The sequence below is a fragment of the Cygnus olor genome, chromosome 3 (genome assembly GCF_009769625.2).
Source record: "Cygnus olor isolate bCygOlo1 chromosome 3, bCygOlo1.pri.v2, whole genome shotgun sequence".
NCBI classification, from domain to species: Eukaryota; Metazoa; Chordata; class Aves; order Anseriformes; family Anatidae; genus Cygnus; species Cygnus olor.
In genome coordinates, this window is record NC_049171.1 from 95,524,618 (window position 1) to 95,545,770 (window position 21,153).

The 21,153-nt window shown below is 36.2% G+C and overlaps 1 protein-coding gene across 4 annotated transcripts in view; it reads right to left on the bottom strand.

Moving 5' to 3' along the window:
* MTA3 (metastasis associated 1 family member 3) overlaps positions 1-21,153 on the bottom strand; it is a 139,719-nt gene that overhangs the window by 39,089 nt on the left and 79,477 nt on the right. For all 4 annotated transcript variants that reach the window (XM_040551300.1, XM_040551301.1, XM_040551302.1 and 1 more), the window contains exons 11-15: positions 18,406-18,464; positions 15,303-15,427; positions 13,914-14,065; positions 13,033-13,255; positions 4,585-4,671 (exon numbers count right to left, since the gene is read on the bottom strand). In XM_040551300.1, the coding sequence (XP_040407234.1) occupies positions 4,585-4,671; positions 13,033-13,255; positions 13,914-14,065; positions 15,303-15,427; positions 18,406-18,464 (646 nt within the window). The remainder of the gene's footprint in view (positions 1-4,584; positions 4,672-13,032; positions 13,256-13,913; positions 14,066-15,302; positions 15,428-18,405; positions 18,465-21,153) is intronic.

Below are 21,153 nucleotides of genomic sequence, written 5' to 3' on the forward strand. Positions count from 1 at the left end.
TCCTTCCAAATAAGAAAAAAAATCTATTTAGTTTTAGATTGCCTGAGTTCACTACAATGGTATAGATGTGTAAGGTTTTCACAGGTAGAGATAATACAGATCAAACTGAAACAGTTCAGTGTTTGCATTTTCCTTCCCTTTTGAGTTTTGTATTGGAGCTACACACCTACAGATTTTTAATCAAGCAAATAAAAGCATTTTTCAACAGCGAAACCACCTGAAAACCTGAAAAAAAAGGTATTCAATATTTTCTGTAACAAGAGCAAGCTTTAAGGGATCCTCCCACATATAAGTTGCTATATTCAAGAGTCAGGGAATGAGCTACAGCAAAAGATTGGAGCTGAAACTACCCCCAAAACTGCAGCAGAAACAACCCAAAGTGTCAAGATTGCACTGGATTTCCCAGGTACCACCAGACTCTAATACATAAGCACTATTAGGGTTTCAAATGTCCCAGAGGATCTAAAAGAGTTCGTGCATTAGGACTATTTTATGGATGGAGGAAAGGTAAGAGGCATTGAAACTCATCTGCCCAGTGTGCCTCAGAGCAGGTAGCTGCTGCATTTGCCAAAAGCTGATACAGCTGTATGAAAATTTCCCAGTAATCTGCCAGATAAAATTGTCAAAAGACGCAGAGCAGCAGCAGTAGACAGACAGCATCATCCAGCTGCGTGAGGCCTGCGGCCGGGCTGAGAGGCCTGTCGCGTGAGTCCCCTGCTGGTTGCAGAGTGAGGCCCTGCGGGCAGAGGGGCTGGCCTGCAAACCACGAGCTAGCTGTCTGCGGGGAGTAAGAAAAATAAAATAAAAAAATAAAATAAAAATAAAAATAAAATAAAATAAAAATAAATAAATAAAAATAATAAATAAATAAATAAATAAATAAAAATAAAAAATAAAAAAAATAAAATAAAAAAAATTAAAAAAGCACTCTTCAGAGTGCTTCTTTCTGCTTTTTTGTGTATAAAATAAAGCGCAGGAGGTGGGAATACGCAACATATAAAAGGAGGCTCAGTGTTGAAGGGGAAGGCCCCCCACCCTCTGCTGCTCAGTTATCGCCCAGGAGAAACAGATATGATTGTACAGGAGTCGAAGTCCACTCTGATAGCTGATTTTTCTTCTTCCACAAGTGTTAGAAAAGCCCATTATCAGAGCACACACCTGCCTGGCACCACACGCCCATTCTCCCTGCAAGCCTTCACAACCAGCTTGCAGGTACTAAGACCACCCACCCACACAAGGAGCTTGCTGATGCACAGCGACAACACTTAGGCAGTCGCAATAACCTTTAAAATGCAGAAAAAGGAAGGTGGGAGAGCCAAACAGTTTCATCCATATCCAAATAGATAGAAAGGAGTGATGATGGCCACAGTGAGTTCGCCAGAACATGTAGCGGGAACAGAATGCCAGAAAGGCACAGCACCAGCAATCTTCAAATTGGGAAAGACTATGCTTAACTAGTTAACAAGTGGTTTGGTCACAGCATGCAATCCTACTCTTAAATCATGAATACTCTTATCCAAGATGCTTCAAGAGATTCTGATTAAAAAGAGTCAAGCAGGATATCACATTGGTAGTTGTTAGAATAACATAAAACTAACACACTGGTAATTGCCTAAAGGCAGTCCTGTAAGGCTGATTTTACAGCATCACCCCACATTTTCCATAGTGTAGAGAACAGGAGTCTATTTTGCTTTTTTACTAAAATGGGAACAGAAGTGTGCTCCATATTATGAACCCTCTTTCAGTTTGAAATTTCACCTTAGAAAGTAGAAAGATTTGTGCTGCTTATTGAAGATTATATGGGATTTGGATTCTAAAACGCTCATTTGGCAACGTCTTTCAATTTTCAGAAGGAAATTATTAACATTTGGGGCTACCACCACTAAAATATTATCTTATTTGCCAACGAGCTCCAGTAGCAACCACAATAATTCCAGCAGCTGGATCAACAGACTAGAACACAAACTCCTTCTGTCTACAGCATATAGGAGATAAAATTCTATATTTCCAGGCTATGCTAACAGGTGAGGAAGGAGGCATTTCCTTCCTTTAACTTTTCTTCAGTCTGCAGGTCACTAATCCTCAGTTCACTACAACAGCAATCCCTTCTCTTTTTGCAGCAGAGGAAGGTAGCAGGACCAAGTTCTCCCTTTAAATTCTAGAAAGGAACTTAATCAAACTGCTAGGACCACTTCTCAACAAAGTTTTACTTTAGGGTCTTTACACCATACACTCTCAACCTCTACCTATAGACTTGCTTCAAATATTTGCACATTTTGTAGAACAGCACTTTCTAACTAACTGCTTCATCATAACTGAAGTAGTGAGGCATTTCAGGGTTTTCGACTGAATTTTTATATTATCTTGAATTACTGCAATAGTAATTAGGAATCCTTTAGTCCTACTGCTACCACTCTTGTTCTATTGCCTAGTACACTTTTTTTTTTTTCCACTGAGAATCTCCTAGCCACTTGCAGCTTCTCCTGACTTAGAGAACTAAATATATCATCCAAATAATCCAAATTATCCCTTTAGGCACACAACGAATAACCAGTTGGCCATATTCAGATTCTATGATCACTTCTGAAATTAAAATAAAAATAAAATGGAAGAAACAATACCTGAACAACATATTAGGAATTTTTATTATGAGACCAACTTGCAGCCTCAAGTAATAGCAATAAAAACTGTAAAAACATCTCCCATTTCCACTAATGCCACTAAGGTAAATATATATATATATCCAAAGCAAACAAAGAAAAGTTGAAGTCTCCTGCTGAGACACTTAAATAAGCAGCCTGAATTCCAGAGGTGCTTAAGCAGTTGGATCTCTCTCATCTCTTCTCCTCAGTATGCATCCCAGCTGGAAATGCTAGCCTGGTTTCCTCATAACCAAGAGGCAATATAGGACATTTAATTAGCCAGAGGCTCACATTAGGGGGGTTGTTTAGTAAGCACAGTGAAGACTGAAGAGATTACAGGGGATTAGCCCTACCTCTTCCGAGGACAGGGCTTACTTTTAATGCTTAACCTATCTCACCTGTGGAACTGGCAGCCAAGAAGCAGAATAGAGATAAAGGGAAGTGATGACCCACAATGTGCAGGGCATTGATATATCCTTTGTGCCTCACCAGTAGGGCTCAATAAGAGTTGAATCTGTGAGATGCTGTTAACTGTACTCCAGTATGTTTGTGGGCTGTGTATTATTACATGATATTTAATATTATGATTATGATGATATGACCTGTTGTATATTAGCATTAATCTTCTTCACGAAACCTTCACCTAAGTACACATAATGATATCTGACATTGTTAATCCATTTACTCCCGCTAAATCTACAGAACCATGCTTTCAGAGGTACCAAGACGATCCCTCTCAGACTAGACAACATGACACTAGAAACATACAGCATCTTCTAGTACACTCATGGTGTCCCTTCTTCGTTTGGCTACCCAAAAGGGGTCAACTAGATGAACCATCATCCCCTCCCACAACCACAGATCTTCCCAGTCAATCAAAGCAAACCTTCTCTCATTCCTTCCCATGGCAGCATACCTAACACAGCCAGGATGCATGCAGGAAGTTAGCACTGTTTTTTTTTTTCTTTAACTGCAGGGTAGGAGAATCAAAATTCAGTGACAGGGGCCGTAAATTCTTCATTATCCATTTTTTTGAAGTTTAGATTTTGTTAAACTTCATGTTCCGGAATAATTGTCAAAACTACATTAATAGCTGATTTTTATTTCAGTAAGTCAAGCTACTGTTATTGTTTACTTTATTCTAGTACAAACAAACTCCTGTTGGTTAAAATTCTGAGGAAAACCATCTAGTTCTATCCTTATCTTTACTACTGTAGAATGGTGTTAATATATTGCAGACTTACTCACAGATTCTGATCAACAGATTGATTTCTATATTTATTTCAGGATTAATAAAAATCCTCTGGGGTATTTCATCTCTTAGTTGTAAATATTTAACAGTCAGTAGTGGTTCCTTACAAAGAGAACTATTTTCATTTTTTAATAACAAATTACAATTACTAGAATTTCTCCTCTCCCCATTATGTTATGTGAGCACCTCGTCCTCTTGGCTATAATCTCAGTACAGATTTCTTTACTTTTTTCTTTACTTTTTTTTTTAATTATTATTATTTTTATTATGTCATCCAATTAAGAGTGTCATCAAATTAAGTGTCTGTGTAGCTGAAGTCTGCTCCTTCAGTACATGGGAGTTTTATATATGGATTCAAGAGGCATGGATGCAAAGCAGCATTAAGCGTACTGAATATCTCCTGTTTTAGTGTTTTTTTTGTTTGTTTGTTTACTTTAAAATACTATTTTTTACATTGTGCATTACATCAGGTTTCACTCTGCCATTTTAAACCAGTATCAGAAAGCCTTTTGCCCAGATCCTCCAAGTTCAGTCATGCAGTTTTGCAGCTGAATAGAGTAGCAGAACAGAATATTTATTCACTTCACAGTTTTCTTGTTAAATCTCTCATTTTACGCATAGAAAATTTCTAACCATCAGTAAACACTGAATGATCATTTGATTCATTTTTCTCTGGAAGCAGATACCCACCTAAATACCCAATGATACATGACAGTGGCTTTCTGGTGCTTTTGATCTTCAGAGGATTTCCAGCAATTTCACAATGTCGATCTGCATCTGAGAATTTCAAAGAATAAAACTCAGTTTAAACATTTTACCATTACAAATATGATTAGGACATGCCAGCCAGTTTCCAGTTTTTAACACAAATTTCTTGGCTGATTTTTTTTTCCCCTTTTAGCACGTTTTTTTTTTTCATCAATGCTAATAATGATAGATATTTAAAAGCAGGCTATGTATTCATTTATGCAAGTGATGTTATGATTTTTTCTTTCAATTATTTTTAAAGTTAATATAAGTTCTAACACAAATGTCATTATATTTTTTGCCTACAAAGTCATTTTGCAAAAAGTCAACTAGGTAAATGAAACACAAATGAAAACATACGTACTGAAATAAAAGCAGCTCTGGCTATGAGCAGGAATTTACACTGAACTCTTCACATTATTGTTCTCTACAAGTCTTTCTGGCTCTAAATGGTGTAATATAGAACTGCAAGGGCTTTAAATTTGAAGTCTGAGTTCTGTCATGAATTACTCCCATGGTACAGTGATTCAGTTCGTTCCACTCTATTGTGGCATGATAAATCTTAAACACACAAAAAAACTTTACTATGAACTTTTGAACAAATTCACCCATTTGTAACCAAGTATGACAGAGCTCAAAGGTCTCAAACTTAGCAGCTTCTTGCAAAGCAAACAAAAAGTAGGCCGTTCAGTAACTACCTCAATTTGATGTTAAAACTATGAACTCACACCTTTAAAGGCACCAAGAATACACAGACATAGTCTTTCTAAAAGCCCCCGACACAGAAGTGTTACTAAGAAAAGGTTCACACTTGAGGAGCAGAATCAATCAACCTAAGGCAAAAATCCACAGGCCACCAGGTTAAGCAGTTTCCAGATTACTGGAACTAAACTATCCTTTTTAAACTCATTGGAGTGAATGGGTCATCTGTTTTCTGAAACCACATAAATAATCCCTACACACAGGATCCCTAGAACATAGCTATTCTGTTTCATACAAAACTGCATTCGTATTTTGATTTTGTCGAACTAGAATTCTCTTACATGGAATTACTTCTCATGTACAGACAACAACCTGCACATTTCCTTGTATGTGTGTCATGTGCACACACAGATCTGCATTTTCTAACAAGCTTTACAGGAACTAGGTATTACAAATAAATTATAGCAATTATAATTTCAATTTGTATCCACATTGTGTTTTACCAAAATGTTCCTGTGTTTCAATCCAACACAAGGGAATGAGTACATAGACACATGAATGGACGATATAGAACAATTTATATTTGAGGAAAAACACAAAATTTACAATCTCTATAGATTCTATCCAACTCTGTGCAAAAAAAAAAAAATGCACAGGTCATGTAACCACAGCAATGACTAAAATAAGGACTTCAGTATGTTGCTCACAGGTGTTTTACACTCAGCAGACCATCTATTTCACTATATTAAGGACTCTAACATGAAATTCCAAGTACTTTATTATTTTTTTCTTAATATAACAAAATATGCTGTGCTCAGTGAAGAAAATGCATTGAATCTAGTGCCTGGAGTATTTTTAATACTCCACAACTTTTGAAATATTTTAAGTGACAGAGTAGAAAGATATGTCTCCACTGTCTCCCTTAGTAAAATAAGCGCAGACTATACAGTGAATATTTTATAGTTACTCTGGGAATAAGGAAGTATTGACTATGAAGTAATCAGCAAGAAATTTTTCCATCTAAATGTCTTCACTGTAAAAAAAAAAAAAAAAAAAAGACATTGAATCACAGTGAGATATTAATAAGCTGACTGAGAATACAGACTGAAAAAAAAAAAAAAAAGGTCCCTGGTCGGTATTCCAAAGTACTGCCATCTGTCAAACATATTTAACAATGACAGACTTTAATGCACAATATAGATTCCCATGAAAAATATAATAAATGTTATGATCTTTATGCACTACTTGTACAATCTTTGTGGTTTCTGTATCACCCTCATGTGTAAAACCATAGCCAAAACATTTACACAGAAAGTTGTGAAAAACAAAAAAAAAAAATCCTAAAATCAAATATGGGTTTCCACGTGAACACTAAAAATTTTAGTATCAGTGAAGTAAGTAAAGCTATGAGAAATTAAAAGGCATTTCAAAAAAAAAAGTTAAAAATTTGAGTATTATATCTGATGGTGGTTTTTTTCAGACATCAAAGGCAAGAAGCATGCTAGCGTCTGTAACAATATGGGATGATCAAGGTGTGATGAAAATATGCCAGACAGATAAAGGCATTGCAGAAAAAGTGAATTAATTCTATGTAACAATGTTCACCGCTGGGAAGTTTCAACAAGCTCACTTTCAAAACCCTTACATTAGGAAAGTGTGGGAACCATTTCACACTGAAGTGTCCATAGGAAACATTTCAAGACAAACTGATTAATGAATCAAAACAAGTTTTCAGAACCAGGTGGAATTCATCCAAATAGAAACTGCTGAGCAGGTACACTGCTGGTGTTTAGCTATTGCTTAAACTCCTCTCCATTCAGGAGAACAAAAACAGGGCAAACTTGATAACATTCTTCAGTAAGTAGTTTTGTAGACTGGCAAAAGGGCTGAACTATTAATAGAGGCATACAGCTCAAATACAGAAACACAAAGAGAGCCAACAGTGACCTTGTAAAAGGAAAACACGTTTAATGTGTTCACATTATTCAGCCGCATGCCCTTGCGACAAGGACGATTGCATACTGGGAATTATTAGCATGGATGCAGCCAGCAGGGCAAGGGAGCTAATCCTTCCCCTCTACTTGGCTGTTGTGAAATCACATCCAGATGTTCTGTCAAGTTCTGGGATCCCCACTACAAAGAGATACAGGGATACTGGAGCAAACCCAGCCACTGGAGAGTCACCACACCGGTGGGGAGCTTGCGCAGAGGGCGCACAGAGGCTGAGGGAACTGGGTCAGTCAGTCTTGAGATGCGAGGGTAAAGGGGAAACCCAACTGCCACCTGCTTGGTAGAGCATAGAGAAGACAGAGCTGGACCCTTCTCAGAGGTACATGGCAATAGGACAGCAGGCTATTGCTGCCTGCAGCAGCAGACACAAGCTGGGACATGGGTAGTTCTTGCTAGATGTAAAGAAACAACTGAGTACCATGAGATTGGTCAAACACAGAGCAGGTGCCCAGAGAGGCTGTGGAGTCTCCATGGTTGGAGTTATACAAAGCTGAGCTTGACAAAAGGCCCTGGGCACTTAAGATTTGTGCAGGTGGTGGAATTAGAGACATCCTGAGGTCTCTTCCTACCAACGCGTCTTGAAAACCAGTGACTGCAAGTGTCAAGGGTCTGCCAGAATCCTCTGAAGGAATCGTGACACATACACACGCAGCTACTCTGGCATCACCCAACCTGGAATTTCAAACAGCTTTTGACAAAATTTGTCACAAAAGACTGTTGCTGTTCAGCTGCTGTGGTGTAAAAGAGACAGTTTTGCCAGGGATTAGACCCTGATTAAAAGCAATTTTCTATGCAATTCCAAAAGGATCTGCACTGTTCAATGTTTAAATAATTAGGAAAAGATGTGATGAGGGAATTAAGTTTCCTGATAATAAATTACTGAGCATAATCATAACTAAAACTGATTGCAAAGGATACCACCAGCAGGATCAAGCAATAAATGTAAAGTAATTCTTAAGGGGTAAAATGACTAATACACAGATATAGCAATGGGTTCTGAACTATCACCACGCAGAAGAAAATCTTGGTGTCAGTGTCAACAGCTTTCTACAAATAGTTAGATAACACTCAAAAGTGGTCACCTAAAAATAATTAAAACCGGAATATTAAAAATTACTATGAGAGGAAGAGCAAGCAAAACAGAAAACATCATGTGACACACTCAAAAATTAAGGGAAATCCCTATCTTGAAGTGCATGTAATTCAGAACGCCACAACCCTAAAAAGAATACGGTACAATTAGTAAAACTACAGGAACAACATTTTGAATCACACTGTGAAATGGATTCTCTAAGGTTCCAAACAGACCAAGTTCTCAAACTACAAAAGGGATAGCTGTTGTGAATATTAGAGAAAAATGAAATCAGGTATGCTATGAAGATGGTGATAGCGAATGAGGCTTGTTCTTTTAGATTTGAAAGGGTTTTTAATTTTTTGTTCACTAGGTTTGTAGACCTCTTCAGTTTACAGATTCTCACTTGTGAGTTATTTCTCTTTGACATTCCAACATACTGCTGTCAAAACTCAGATTTATGGAATATATTCTCTGATTTCTGTTCTTCTTGGAAACTTTGGAAAAAAGCTACTGCATTATTGTAATTATTTTACTGGCTAAAACTATCTGGCACAAATTATATTTAAAGATTATAGTAAATATTTTAATTCTAGGTACAGCCAAAAGAGAATTCCACAGCTATCAAAATCAAGAAAATAAGAAATTATTTGACCTAAGACCTGTAAATGTTACTTACTTCAGATGAATGGACAGTGTTTTGTTAGTAAGGATAGACTGTTTGCTTACAAAGACAAATCAATAATAAGACCTTTGCATATTCTACTCAATTTTTGCTTGTCATTATCAAATAATATTTAAAGAAACAGTACCATGTACCAAATGGCTAATTAAATCTACAAATTTAAAGGTGTAATTTTTGATCATATACAGTATATCCATTTCCAGATAACTCTAGATGCATTACCATCTACTGAAAAGATTCTGTCAATCACATCTGTATAGACAGTGTAGACAAATATAAATTACTATAATTAATACAGGTAGTTGTATTGATAAAACTATAAATGATGAGGAAAAAAACAAAACACCTTAAAATCTTATTTGCTGAGGTCTTAATGTTCACAGATGCATGGCTCATTGCCAAGCATGTATCAACAACCCTGTAAACTGGAGACAGATCTTGTCAGTCACCACCAGGAGAAGAATGCCCACTTCAGTTTCCTCTAATTAAGAGTGCTTCCACAGACAGGATTACTTTGTTTAACTTTCTTAAAAAAAAAAAAAAAAAAAGAGTAGCTAAAAAGAATGATATTTTGCCTGATTCAGAGCAAGGGAATTTCCTTTTACTGAAATTCACCAATTTCTAATTATTCCTGAAAATCCGTCAGACAAGTTTATGGTCACAAACTAATGCAAGTCTATTATCTCTGGGCAGAACAAAGTTTGAGATTCCTGTGATGGATGACTGTACTCCTAGCAGGAGATGCCATGCTATCAACCTTCTGGTGGCCATCCATAGTTTAAACTGAGATGTGAATGCATTTTCTCCATTACCTCCTGCTGGCATCTGAGCTGGGGTCATGCTACATTGTTCACTAATGAGAAAAACTTAATTCTCTGTGCTAACTGAAGGAATGAAGAACACAGAATAGGGCCTTGTTCTCTGCTACTGGACATAATGGGCTGACGGAGATGATGTGGGTGGAATTACAGGAATCAAATAAATGCTCTGAAATCTGCTTTTTCCCCCCCCCCAAAAGATGGTTGGGCCTGAGATTAGCATTCCCAAAAGCTTCCATGCCCCTCCAAGACTAAAGAAGTATTTGCAGGTAAGTTCAGGCAGAATGCAAAAATCAATCTATTTTATGAGCAAGCTCTGACTAGCTTGTTCAGACTTCCTTTCTCAGAACTGGGAATTACTTTCATCAACAACCTGGCACTTCAACAAATTGCCTAAAGACTAAGAAGGCATAAAATGTGGTACAGTGCTTGGGTTAGAGTGCCCTACCTTCCTTCTTTATTTAGATTTTAGGGTTCCTGAGTGTGTAACAATGTTGATATGGTGCCTACTACAACATAGTTGTGAAATGCAGTTACATTACCCAGCACCAGTTCTGCACACACACAGAATCAGGTCATTCTTACAAAGCACCTATAAAATTAGATTAAAGTTTCAGCACACAAACATGGAACACAAATTCCAGATCCTTAATTGGTTCTTGGACATCTTAACCATCTCATGTCAGATCATACCATGGGTAACCCACTATTTTGGCCAGGTTATCATATAAGCATTATTCTAACCATTCAACACAGACACAAAAATTCATTCAATATTGTAACCACTCAGTGGTTTTCAACAAGTGAAATTATTACTGCTATGTATCTCATTTTAAAATGATATACATCAAGCTATCACTTAAAAAGAATTCAAGGCATTTAGAAAAGCTGTTTAGTTATAACAAAAATCTACATAGTGCACTGAAAGCACATCACCAAATGCAAGTAGACAAACAAAATTAGAAAGACTGATTTTTTATTGATCTACTTAATGGGTTTTACTAGAATAAGAACATGAAAAGACACAAACTGTATGCAGGTAAGGCTACTTTATGATTCTATAGAGATTTCCAGAAACAGAACATATGCGTGTGAATTTGTGTGTGTGCATGTACACATAGAGAAACATTAATAAAATTAATTAAATGAGGTATGATCTGGTTTCTACTATTATAAAATAATTTGAATGTTGTGCTTAGGAAGCATCAACAACTATGACTTTTTAATTTATGTTAGGTCTAAGAGGAAGCAACAGTATTCAAAACAACAACACCGCAAGGTCCAAATTCTACTTTACGTAAAATGAATAATGAAAGAAATTACAGGAAAAAAAAACTATTTGCTCTTGATGTTAATTTGATGTGGCACTTTTTCACTGAATGGAACAGATGAAGAAGTCACGACATTCCTAGTCTGATGCAAGAATGACTCTTCACTGTTGAAAACCTCAGATTTTCACACTTTTGCTTTAAAAGTTGAGAAGTGTATGTAACATTTTTTCTACTTTGATGATTAACAGTTGGATAAAGCCTTTTGTTTTCTATTTTTCTCCTCTTCCTTAAACAACAGGTTCATCTTTCTCATCAAGTAGAAAGATGCACTGCAGTAAGAAGAAATAGGGATATGGATAAAAGATTCAAGGTTCAGGTGAACCTAATTCAAACAATTTTCTTCCATGATTTAGCAGAATTCAATGCCGACTATATAAATGAAAAGGTACAACACTTTCCTCTCAGAAAATAACTGTTATTTTGTACTAAGGGTTACAAATATAAGCCTAGTCCAGCCTTGGAAACAATTATTCTAGGATTTTTTTTTCTTCTAGGACTTTTTTTTTTCTTCTAGGACATACAATTTCCTTAAATATGAAAGTTGCTCTTCACTTGTACAGCTTTGAAAGAAAAAAGAAAATGGCCAATAGGACAACTAAATAAATAAGGGCAACAAACAGAAATATCATCAAGTTCTGTATGTCTGCAGAAGTAGGCAAAGGGTTTGCATGTGAGAAACAGCTAGTGTTAAAAGGGAAAAACACTCAAAAGTAGACATTAAGCCTCTAAGGAAAAAATTTCTTTTAATTAACACTGACATCATTGGCATCCCAGTTAAGTATTCTGGGAAAACATTTAACAGTAATCTAGTAAACATGGTTATAAAACCAACATCTTAGATTCTACAGAGGTCTCTTCAATTCTACTACAATTGACAGTGTGCCAGCATGGCTTGTTCTGGAATACTAAGTGCCTGCTCCAAGAACTGTATTAATGAAGACTGAAAGATAACCAAGCAGTTTGGTCAGTAAAACGACATGCTCAGCACAGGTACAAAACCTGCTTAAAATTCAGTGACTTTGTTAGGCTTTGGAACAGAATTGAAACACCTGAACATAAAGAGACTTACTGTTGCTATCTGCAACTTATAACCCTTTGTCATACTATTGATGAATTAATCATTTATTTGTTTTGGCTGTAAAAAGAACAAGCATAAAAGAATTTCATTTAAAACTAAAATTTAAAACTGGAATGGACAGAAAGTGCAATTATGGTGAAATAATAATGATGGCTATTATCACCCATCTGATCATGTCATAAATCACTGCATTACACACCATATTTAAGTTCTTATGCATCCTCAGTAATGCTACTTATTCCTCGGCTAACCCCATATTGTTCTATACTTCCTGCTTAGCAAAAGAATAAACAAACAATATAAATGCAAACTTCTTTCACACTGCCAAGTAGGAAGCATGACTTTTGTCACAACATTGATCCTCCACAGGATTTTTTATGACAGTTGTTTTTTTTGTAAGTGAATGACGTAACGACTATCCCTCTGTTAATTCACTTGATGTGTCTCCCACCCCCAGGACCCTCCTCCTGATCCTGCCAGCACTTTCCAAAATGTTCTATTTTTAAAAAAGCCTGAAAACCATTCAAGGCAGCTAGACTTTATCCATTGGGTTGGTGATATGCTGGACAAATGAAAAAAATGAAAAGCAAAAGCATATAGACAAGAAATGTTTATTGAAAAAGAAAATAAAATTAAAAGACAAAAATGGGTGGGAAGCACAGCACACAGAACTAAGAATTAAAAAAACATCTTACATTCTGCCTTAATGGCAGCACAGTTAATAGGGACAAAGGGACGTCTTGCTGCCTGCCGCAGCCGGAGAGTATTTTTGCAGACCTGACGGGCAAGTTTTGTCCAACACGTTGTGTGAAGAAAGAAGGCTTGGCGTGTTTTCACTGCTGACTTTGGACTTCCAGTGTTACGAACTGGAGTTCCCTGTGTGGCCTGCCGGGACATATGAGTTCTAACATGTGATTCCTACAAAAACAAAACAACAAAAAAATCATAACATGAATCTGAATTACACGATCTGAATCATCCCTACTATTGACAGATGATATCCAAAATAATTATAGTTAACAAAAAAATATCTGGTATTATTAGATCCTATCATCTCAAGCTGAAAGAACATGCAGATTTTTCCACAAAACAAACAAAGAAAATAAGCAAATGATATTTCCCTTCATATTTAATTATAGAAAAAAAAAACAACACAAGGTTTGAATAAATTCACAAAGTTAATCAACTAATATGTACAAGTAATATACAAAAAAATAGTCCTTTTTTAAGAAATGATGTAACACAGACCATAGAGCTCTGCTGTGAATGGACTTATATAATGCCATTCTAGATGAGACACTGTATAGGCATATTAACATTCCATAGATAACACACCACTTAATTGACAAGATGACATTTGTCCACCAAAAACGCATGGAGTGGGTTTTTGTCTAAGGGTTGGTCAAAAGTCAACATGGCAGGACCTGCACATTGTTCAGCTGTACTTAAAACAGGAAAAGGATTAATAAGTTAAGTTTTATATATATAAAATGCATGCCATTAAATATTTGAATCACAACAGTATTTAGAAGGCACCACGCTTCATTTTAGGAAGGTTTTAGGAAGATGATCCTACCTCTGTAGGTTGACTGGAAGACAGTTTATCTTCATCTGTCTGTGTGGGCATTTTCAGGCCACCATATTTCTTCCAATAAATCCAGCAAGATGCACACAATCTACACTGCATATTTGGAGGACCCCAAGAATACCATTGGTGAGACTGTGGAGCTAAGGATGAAAAAAAACAGCACAGCTAAATTGGTGCATGATACATTCAGTATTGTATGTTCAAATGCTGTAATAAATGGCATTCCTTAAGAGCAGTATCTAGATAAATATTTAATCCATTTGACATAGAGAAAAGGAGAACGTTATTTATTTTTAAAGCACCTCAAAAGTCAACTCCAAATCAAAACTTTGGAATACTTCACTGTTTACTTTCAAACCATGGACTCTGTATCAGCAGGAAAAGATTTTCTTCCAAGGGATTTCAAAACAAAGCAAACAAAAAAAACTCGCTTCCACCCCACCCCCAAATTTCTAAACTTAACCTCGAAGACAGGATTGTTAGAGTGCTTGCTACTTATTAGAACTGCTTAAGATCTGTGTTTTTTTTTCCACCCAAGTTATGCAAAGTGAGTACTTGTAAGTCAAGATCCTTTATAAGAAAAGGGCAAGCACATCTCCTACTGACTTTTGATGCATGCCTACCTTTACCTTGTGCAAGTGGAGTCTCAGCTGGAAACACTAATTTAGCCTTTCACCAGAAAATTATTCTTTAAAAAAATATAGTTTGAAAAACAATAGATATATATAACTGGAACTTTCTATATAAAAAAAATCATTTTAGTTTAATTGCTGTTTAAGACACAGGGAGCCATCTCAATGATAAGTAAAGAATATTTATATGGTAGGACTTTTCACTTTGTTCCAGTTCTGGATTTTATTATATCTTCTCTCACATAATCTACATCAGAGGTTGCTATTTCAAGATGGGTTGAAGAGATTGTTATTTCAAGATGACCAGCCAGAACCATCATAAATGCACAAAATACTAGGGAAATACTAGGGGGAAAAAAAAAAAAAAAAATCAACCTCACCCTACTCAATAACAGCTAAGCCAAAACAAAAAAAAAATTAAAAACTAATTTTAAGGACAAATAAAAATAGAGTTTAGAATCCAAAAGGTAAAGGAATAACATATAACTTCCGTAATATTATACTACTTTATTGTTCCATACTTCCTAAATTGTTAAAGAAAAAAATCATAAGGCATATTCTAAAACTGATTTATTAAGTTAGAACTGCATTCAATAAGTTAAAGTTATTTCTGGCACACAATTCATCAAAAATTATCCCCTCTTTATAGTTTGCAAACAGAAGTACATACATTTGTTTTTAAGAGTATATTATGATTAGCCCCAAGTCCCGAATTATTCAGAAACTAGACAAAAAATTTACTTACTATAGCAACTTTCACAAGCTCGACCTATTACTGAGGCCTGTGTCTGGTAAGAGGCTCCCATTGCTCCATTGACTGCAGCAGGTTTCCCATTATTGCTGGATATTTGATTGGGATTTGGTTTATTGCTTTAAAAAAAAAAAAGTCATCTTTCAGAAGTGATTTTACTAACCAGCTAATCAACATGAAAACAATTTAATTCTGGAATTCTGATGTGTGGTGACAACATCTATAAAAATTACTCTAACCACAAGACTAACTTTTATGCTTCTCCAACATTTTCAACACAGACTTGTTACATAAAGAGCTGCTTCAATATTCAAATTTACAATATTAGTAAAATGATACTGCATGGTCAAAACTGCTTGGCAAGCTACTAAAGCCTAAGTGAGTCTCAGGGTCAAGCACTGAAAGAAGCCTGACACAGCACAGAATTTAAGGGAGTTCCACATCCCCTTTGCAAGGATTTACATAGTGAGGCTGGGCTTTGGGTGAAGTGTAACACATGAGAGTAGTAATGTTGCCTGTAATACTATAAAGCTGTCCACACTAGTAGAGGGCCTGCTGCCTTGTATCTCAAGCAGAAGTACATACCTACCCACTAACTGCAGTAATTGCCTGTGTCCTTCCTATAACACTGGCAAAGATCACCCATGTATCAGGATCATCTGCTTGGTTTGTACACCAAACCATTCATTTTGAGAAAGCTGAAGAACTGTTCTTGGATTATTATTATTTTTTTTTTTTACATTATATTATGATTGTTTTACCTACTAATGTTTCAGTGAGGTAGGACGTCACAGGCGAGTTAATTTGGAGAGAACACAGTCCACACCAGGTTGAGTACAGTATTCCCAAAGATCCAACTTTGTTGGTGTTATTTAACTCTGACAAGCTGTACTACACAATACAATGCAAGGCTAGATTCAATAATTCATAAGATGATTATTCACTACTTAAGGTAGCCTAAAATATATACAAGATTAGCTAAAATGACTAACTAGAGGGGAAAAGAAAACAACAAAACTATCTTCCAGTACCTAAAGGGGGCCTACAAGAAAGCTGGGGAGGGACTCTTGGTCAGGGAGTGAGTGTAGTGACAGAACAAGCGGGAATGGCTTTAAACTAAAAGAGGGTGGGTTTAGATTAGATATTAGGAAAACATTGTTACTAGGAGGGTGGTGAGGCACTGCAACAGGTTGCCCTGAGACGCTGTTGATGACCCATCTCTGGAAGTTCTCAAGACCAGGCTGGACAGGGCTTTGAGCAACCTGGTCTGGGGGGAGGTGTCCCTGCCCATGGCAGGGGGGTTGGAACTGGATGAACTGGTCCCTTCCAAACGGAACCATTCTATGATGACCTGCATAATGTATCCTTGCTTCTTCACCACTCCTCTGTGGTGTACAAGAATCTTTTGCTATATCAAGTCTCTACTCCAAATGCCAGCAAATCTACCTCCTGCCTTCTCTCTTTTTCACTACATCCAGTGAGAGACTCTTCCTTTCCAACTTGCAGATGCTCTTTGTCAAGTGCTTTCCCAAGATACTCAAGAGAAGTATCCTGGGCTAGGGGTACAAGAGAAGGGATCAAGTGACCATTAAGTCTCTTACCTTACGATCTGTTGCTTAGTTACCTTCCAGAGCAACCATGAATTGAAAAGGGACTTTTTGGTTATTGAGGACAGAACTTTGCTTTTAACTGAAATACCTTATGATCAAGATCATAAAGGTATTCAACTCTAAGAATCAACTCCACTCAGACTTCAAATACAATAAATCAGCCTTCAGAGAGTGTTAGCAATCCATTTGCCCATGAGCGCCCTAGGTTGCACACTTATCAAAGACTTAAGAATTCCTCCTTTCTTATCATTGACTATGGATTTTGTCGACTTGGAGAAAAAAAAAATGGTAGTAAGGCAAAACAAAGGCAAACCCCCCTGTAATTCAGAACAGGTTTTGTCAAACAATACAACTAGTCTGTAACAATTTTCCTAAAGCAGCCACTTCCACGAGAGAGTCAGTGAACACTCATAACAGAGTTTTCAGCATACAGCTCTCACCTATGATGCCGAGGATTATCCATATCACAAAATTAACATTTTTTTTTTTTTTAGAATATGCCATTTGTTAGAGACTTGACTTGTAAAACTCACGTTTCGTTACAGATGAGGTTAAAAGACTGAATTTAACAGTCTGTTTGTATTAAATCTGTTTAAGAGAGAACAGTCTGTATGAAATACGTAAATTAACGTTTATTGTATCCAACTTATACCAGTAATCAGAAAGGCAAAATGGATTTTTGAAGTATTTCATTTGGTATTCTAGTCTCCTGTTATATAAATACTTGTATCAATGGGTAAATCCACATATATGTGTACTTGATATAGACACAGAAAGCTTAAAAAGAATGTTATCTGTAATCCTTTCTTCTCTTACTGTAATCTTGAAGAAATTAGATTATATCTTGTTTCTATCAACTACACATTAAGAAAAACAGATCTAGAATCAAGTTTAAATCTAAAGAACTAGAATAAAAATCTCTCAGATGAAAACAGATTTCATTAATAAGACCTGATCAAAGGCATAAGAGTTTGGGCTGTGTACTACCTTTTATTTACAGCCAGAACATCTTGCCTCTAAGCTCAAGAACAAAGGATATCAACAACATAAAACTGTAACCAAAATGGGTATCTGATTTTATGTAACTACATTAACATCAGCTTCTATTTTGAAATATTGCATTTGCACAAATATGAAATGTTGTGCTACAGAGATTCTGAAGCAATTACTCCAGAAGAACTGCTTTTAAACAACAAGGCCCTCCTCGCTTGTGAGCAGTCCATGTAGCATCTGATCAACTTCTCACCTTTCCAGAACAGACAGTTTGGAGGTCAAAGCCAATGGGCTGAATTAAGTACAAAGTTTTCACTTATGACAAAGATTTGCAGCATTTTCTGATTATACTTCTGTATGTATATATTCTGCCTGTATAAAAATACTAAAAAACTAAGTATTAAGAGAATGACTATGAAAATACCATGCATGTTGCTGCATGTTACAATTTTACTCGTATATTATTCAAAAAATGACTTTATTATTATACTCACTAGGTGGGGATGTATACTTGTTTCAATTTACTTTCTGCTTCAGCCGCTTTCAGACGTTTCTAGTTGAAAAATTAACACATTAAAATAATTTATTATCTTCAAGTATATAATTTCATAAAAATGCATACAATCCATCCTTAAATTATTTGTATATTATTTGGTGATTCCACAAGAGCCTCCAAAAGAAGTACAGAAATCTACAAGATGAAAACCATAGAAAACCAGAGCTATCTATTTTTATTATTGGTTTGAAATGATAATATACTGTCCTCCCCAGTAAAACCTGCAAGCCTCAGTATATGACAAGCCTGTAAAAACAGCTACTACAAAACAATTACTACTACAATTTATATAAATCGCATCTAAATAAACATGTATGACATAGTGGCTAACCCTCATCACAGAATAAGTAGAAAATAAGTAAGAAACTGCACACAATGAGTTCCTCATCGGTCAAGTAATTCAGTACTTTTTGTGTGCTTTGTTAAACTTATGGCTAGTATCTCATAAGTAGTATAAGGAAATGGAACAGGAAAGTCTACTGACTGTTAGAAGCAACTAAACACCTGCTTCCGCTAAGTTAAAATTCTCTGAAGAACACAGCAGTAGCAGGAGAGCTGCACTACTACTGAGATATTCTTTGAATGTACTAAGTTATGACTTTCTTCATATTTGCAACAAACTCAAAACAAGTTGCATCCAAGGCAGTATCGCTACGTTACACTTGAGGTGATATTGCCAACTTATTTAAGTCAGTGTTGCTCAGTATGATCTTAAAACTTTTGCATATGAAAGTTACCCATGACATATTGCCAGGAAACTTATTAAAGAATGCTCTGTAGAGAATAATTTTCTTTTGGATGTTTCAACCTCACACTTTGAAACAACAATAGCATAAAAACCTTGAAAGTTAACAGAAGACACTTCAGTGTGGTTGTAAGCCATGAGTTACATGTCACTGTTTCTTGGATAAAAACTGGAGTCCTTTGATTTCAGGAAGGGTTTTGCTACTCTGCATCTTTACTGTCCATCATATCATGCAGTAACCAAACTGCAGGTGCCAGAGAACAGTGGGAGATTCAAGATGATACAAATAACGATGACGATTTTCTCAGCACTGGCACAAGAAATAAAGAGTTCAGCTGTCTAACGGTTATTTGCCTCCAAATAAAATATCAAGGAAAAATAATATTTTCCCACTCTTCCTGTATTCAGGACATTACTTCTGTTCACTTGGAAAACAAAAGGAAAAGAAGGGTTTGAAACAATGTCAATTTTATTACAGGAGAAAAAGAAGACACTGATATCCAGCAATAATAAATCGTTATCTCCCTGCCTCCCAAGACTCCCCCTTTCTTTTCCAGGTGTTCAAGTATCAATTTGTTTCTCCTACTACTTTCGTTCTCTGCTGAACTCCTATTTTTTGATATCCAATCTTGGCAAGGTTTAAAATTCGGAAAAATATTTCTCACCTTCAGAAAATTATCACCAAAAGACTCTGCTCTGGGAGTCTTTTCCCAGAATCATGATGTGAGGCACAGGGTTTATCAGCTTTTCTGGCTGAGTAGCCTGAGTAAGCTTCCTCATATAAACCACTGCTCTTTTCCATTTCAGAAAGTTGCCTCTGCGCCACCCATCACTATAACTCTCATTTGCAAAAACTGTGTCTTCAAGGAGCAATCTGAGACTATAAATAACTCTCATTTGCAAAAACTGTGTCTTCAAGGAGCAATCTGAGACTATAAATAGACTCTTAAGCAGTCCGTGCCACCATGCCTTAATTCTTATTCAACAGGAGAGTCCTCTTCCATTTACTTTGAAGATGGGCTTTTTTTCTAACAGGTTTTTTCCTTTCACAGATGCCAAGCTGTATTTGCAGATACAGAAGTGACTTTCACTGATACGTCTCATGCAGTTCCAGTTTTTAGCCTGCACCAACCAAGCTCAGCAACCCTGCATTACCTTCAACAGGCAGAAATACAAACATTGTATGATCTGCCTCTGTAGGTCAGTTTTTGCAAAAATGAGAAGAAGGAACATGCTGTTGCTGTTCTAAGTCTCCTACACTGGCAGTTTTTAGTCTGAGCACATTTTTTCTTTATAGCCCCAGCAGAAAAGCTCTCCTCTCAAGAGCAACCTCTTTCTTAAAAGCTTCGGGTCACTGGCTTTCCACAACTGTCTTATCTCTTCATATTATATTCAACTATATATAATTTGTTTGCAAACAAAAAAAGCATGTGAGACTGCAGGTCCGCAGATAACATGCATTCCACAAAGTTCATAACAAACAGGTCTCATTGTACAAAGAAAAAGTATTAAGGGTAATAAATCACTAGAACAATGTAAAAAGGAAAGAGAATTTTTTTTTTTTTTTTTTTTTTTTTTTAAATTCTGATGTTACACAGTAAGTATTTCAAACAAGTCATACAGCATGCGTTATAGGGAGGTCAACCTCTATCCCAGCTATCCTCAACTATCCCAGCTTCTCATCTGGGCTGTACTACTTTTAAATCAACTGCCTTTGAAATCAAACAGTAAATTTTTTCCAGGAACTTTTGTTATGAATATCAACTGATAACTATCCTGAGGAATGACCATTTTCCTATGTTAGTAGCATCTTCAACAAGAGAAATAAATAAATGAGAGGGAAATGTAATATTCTTGTACTACAACAACAAAGTTATCCTTACACATGTTCTCCCTTTTTCTGTGGAAAAGTCTTACTACAAGTCTTTTGTATTGAACCAG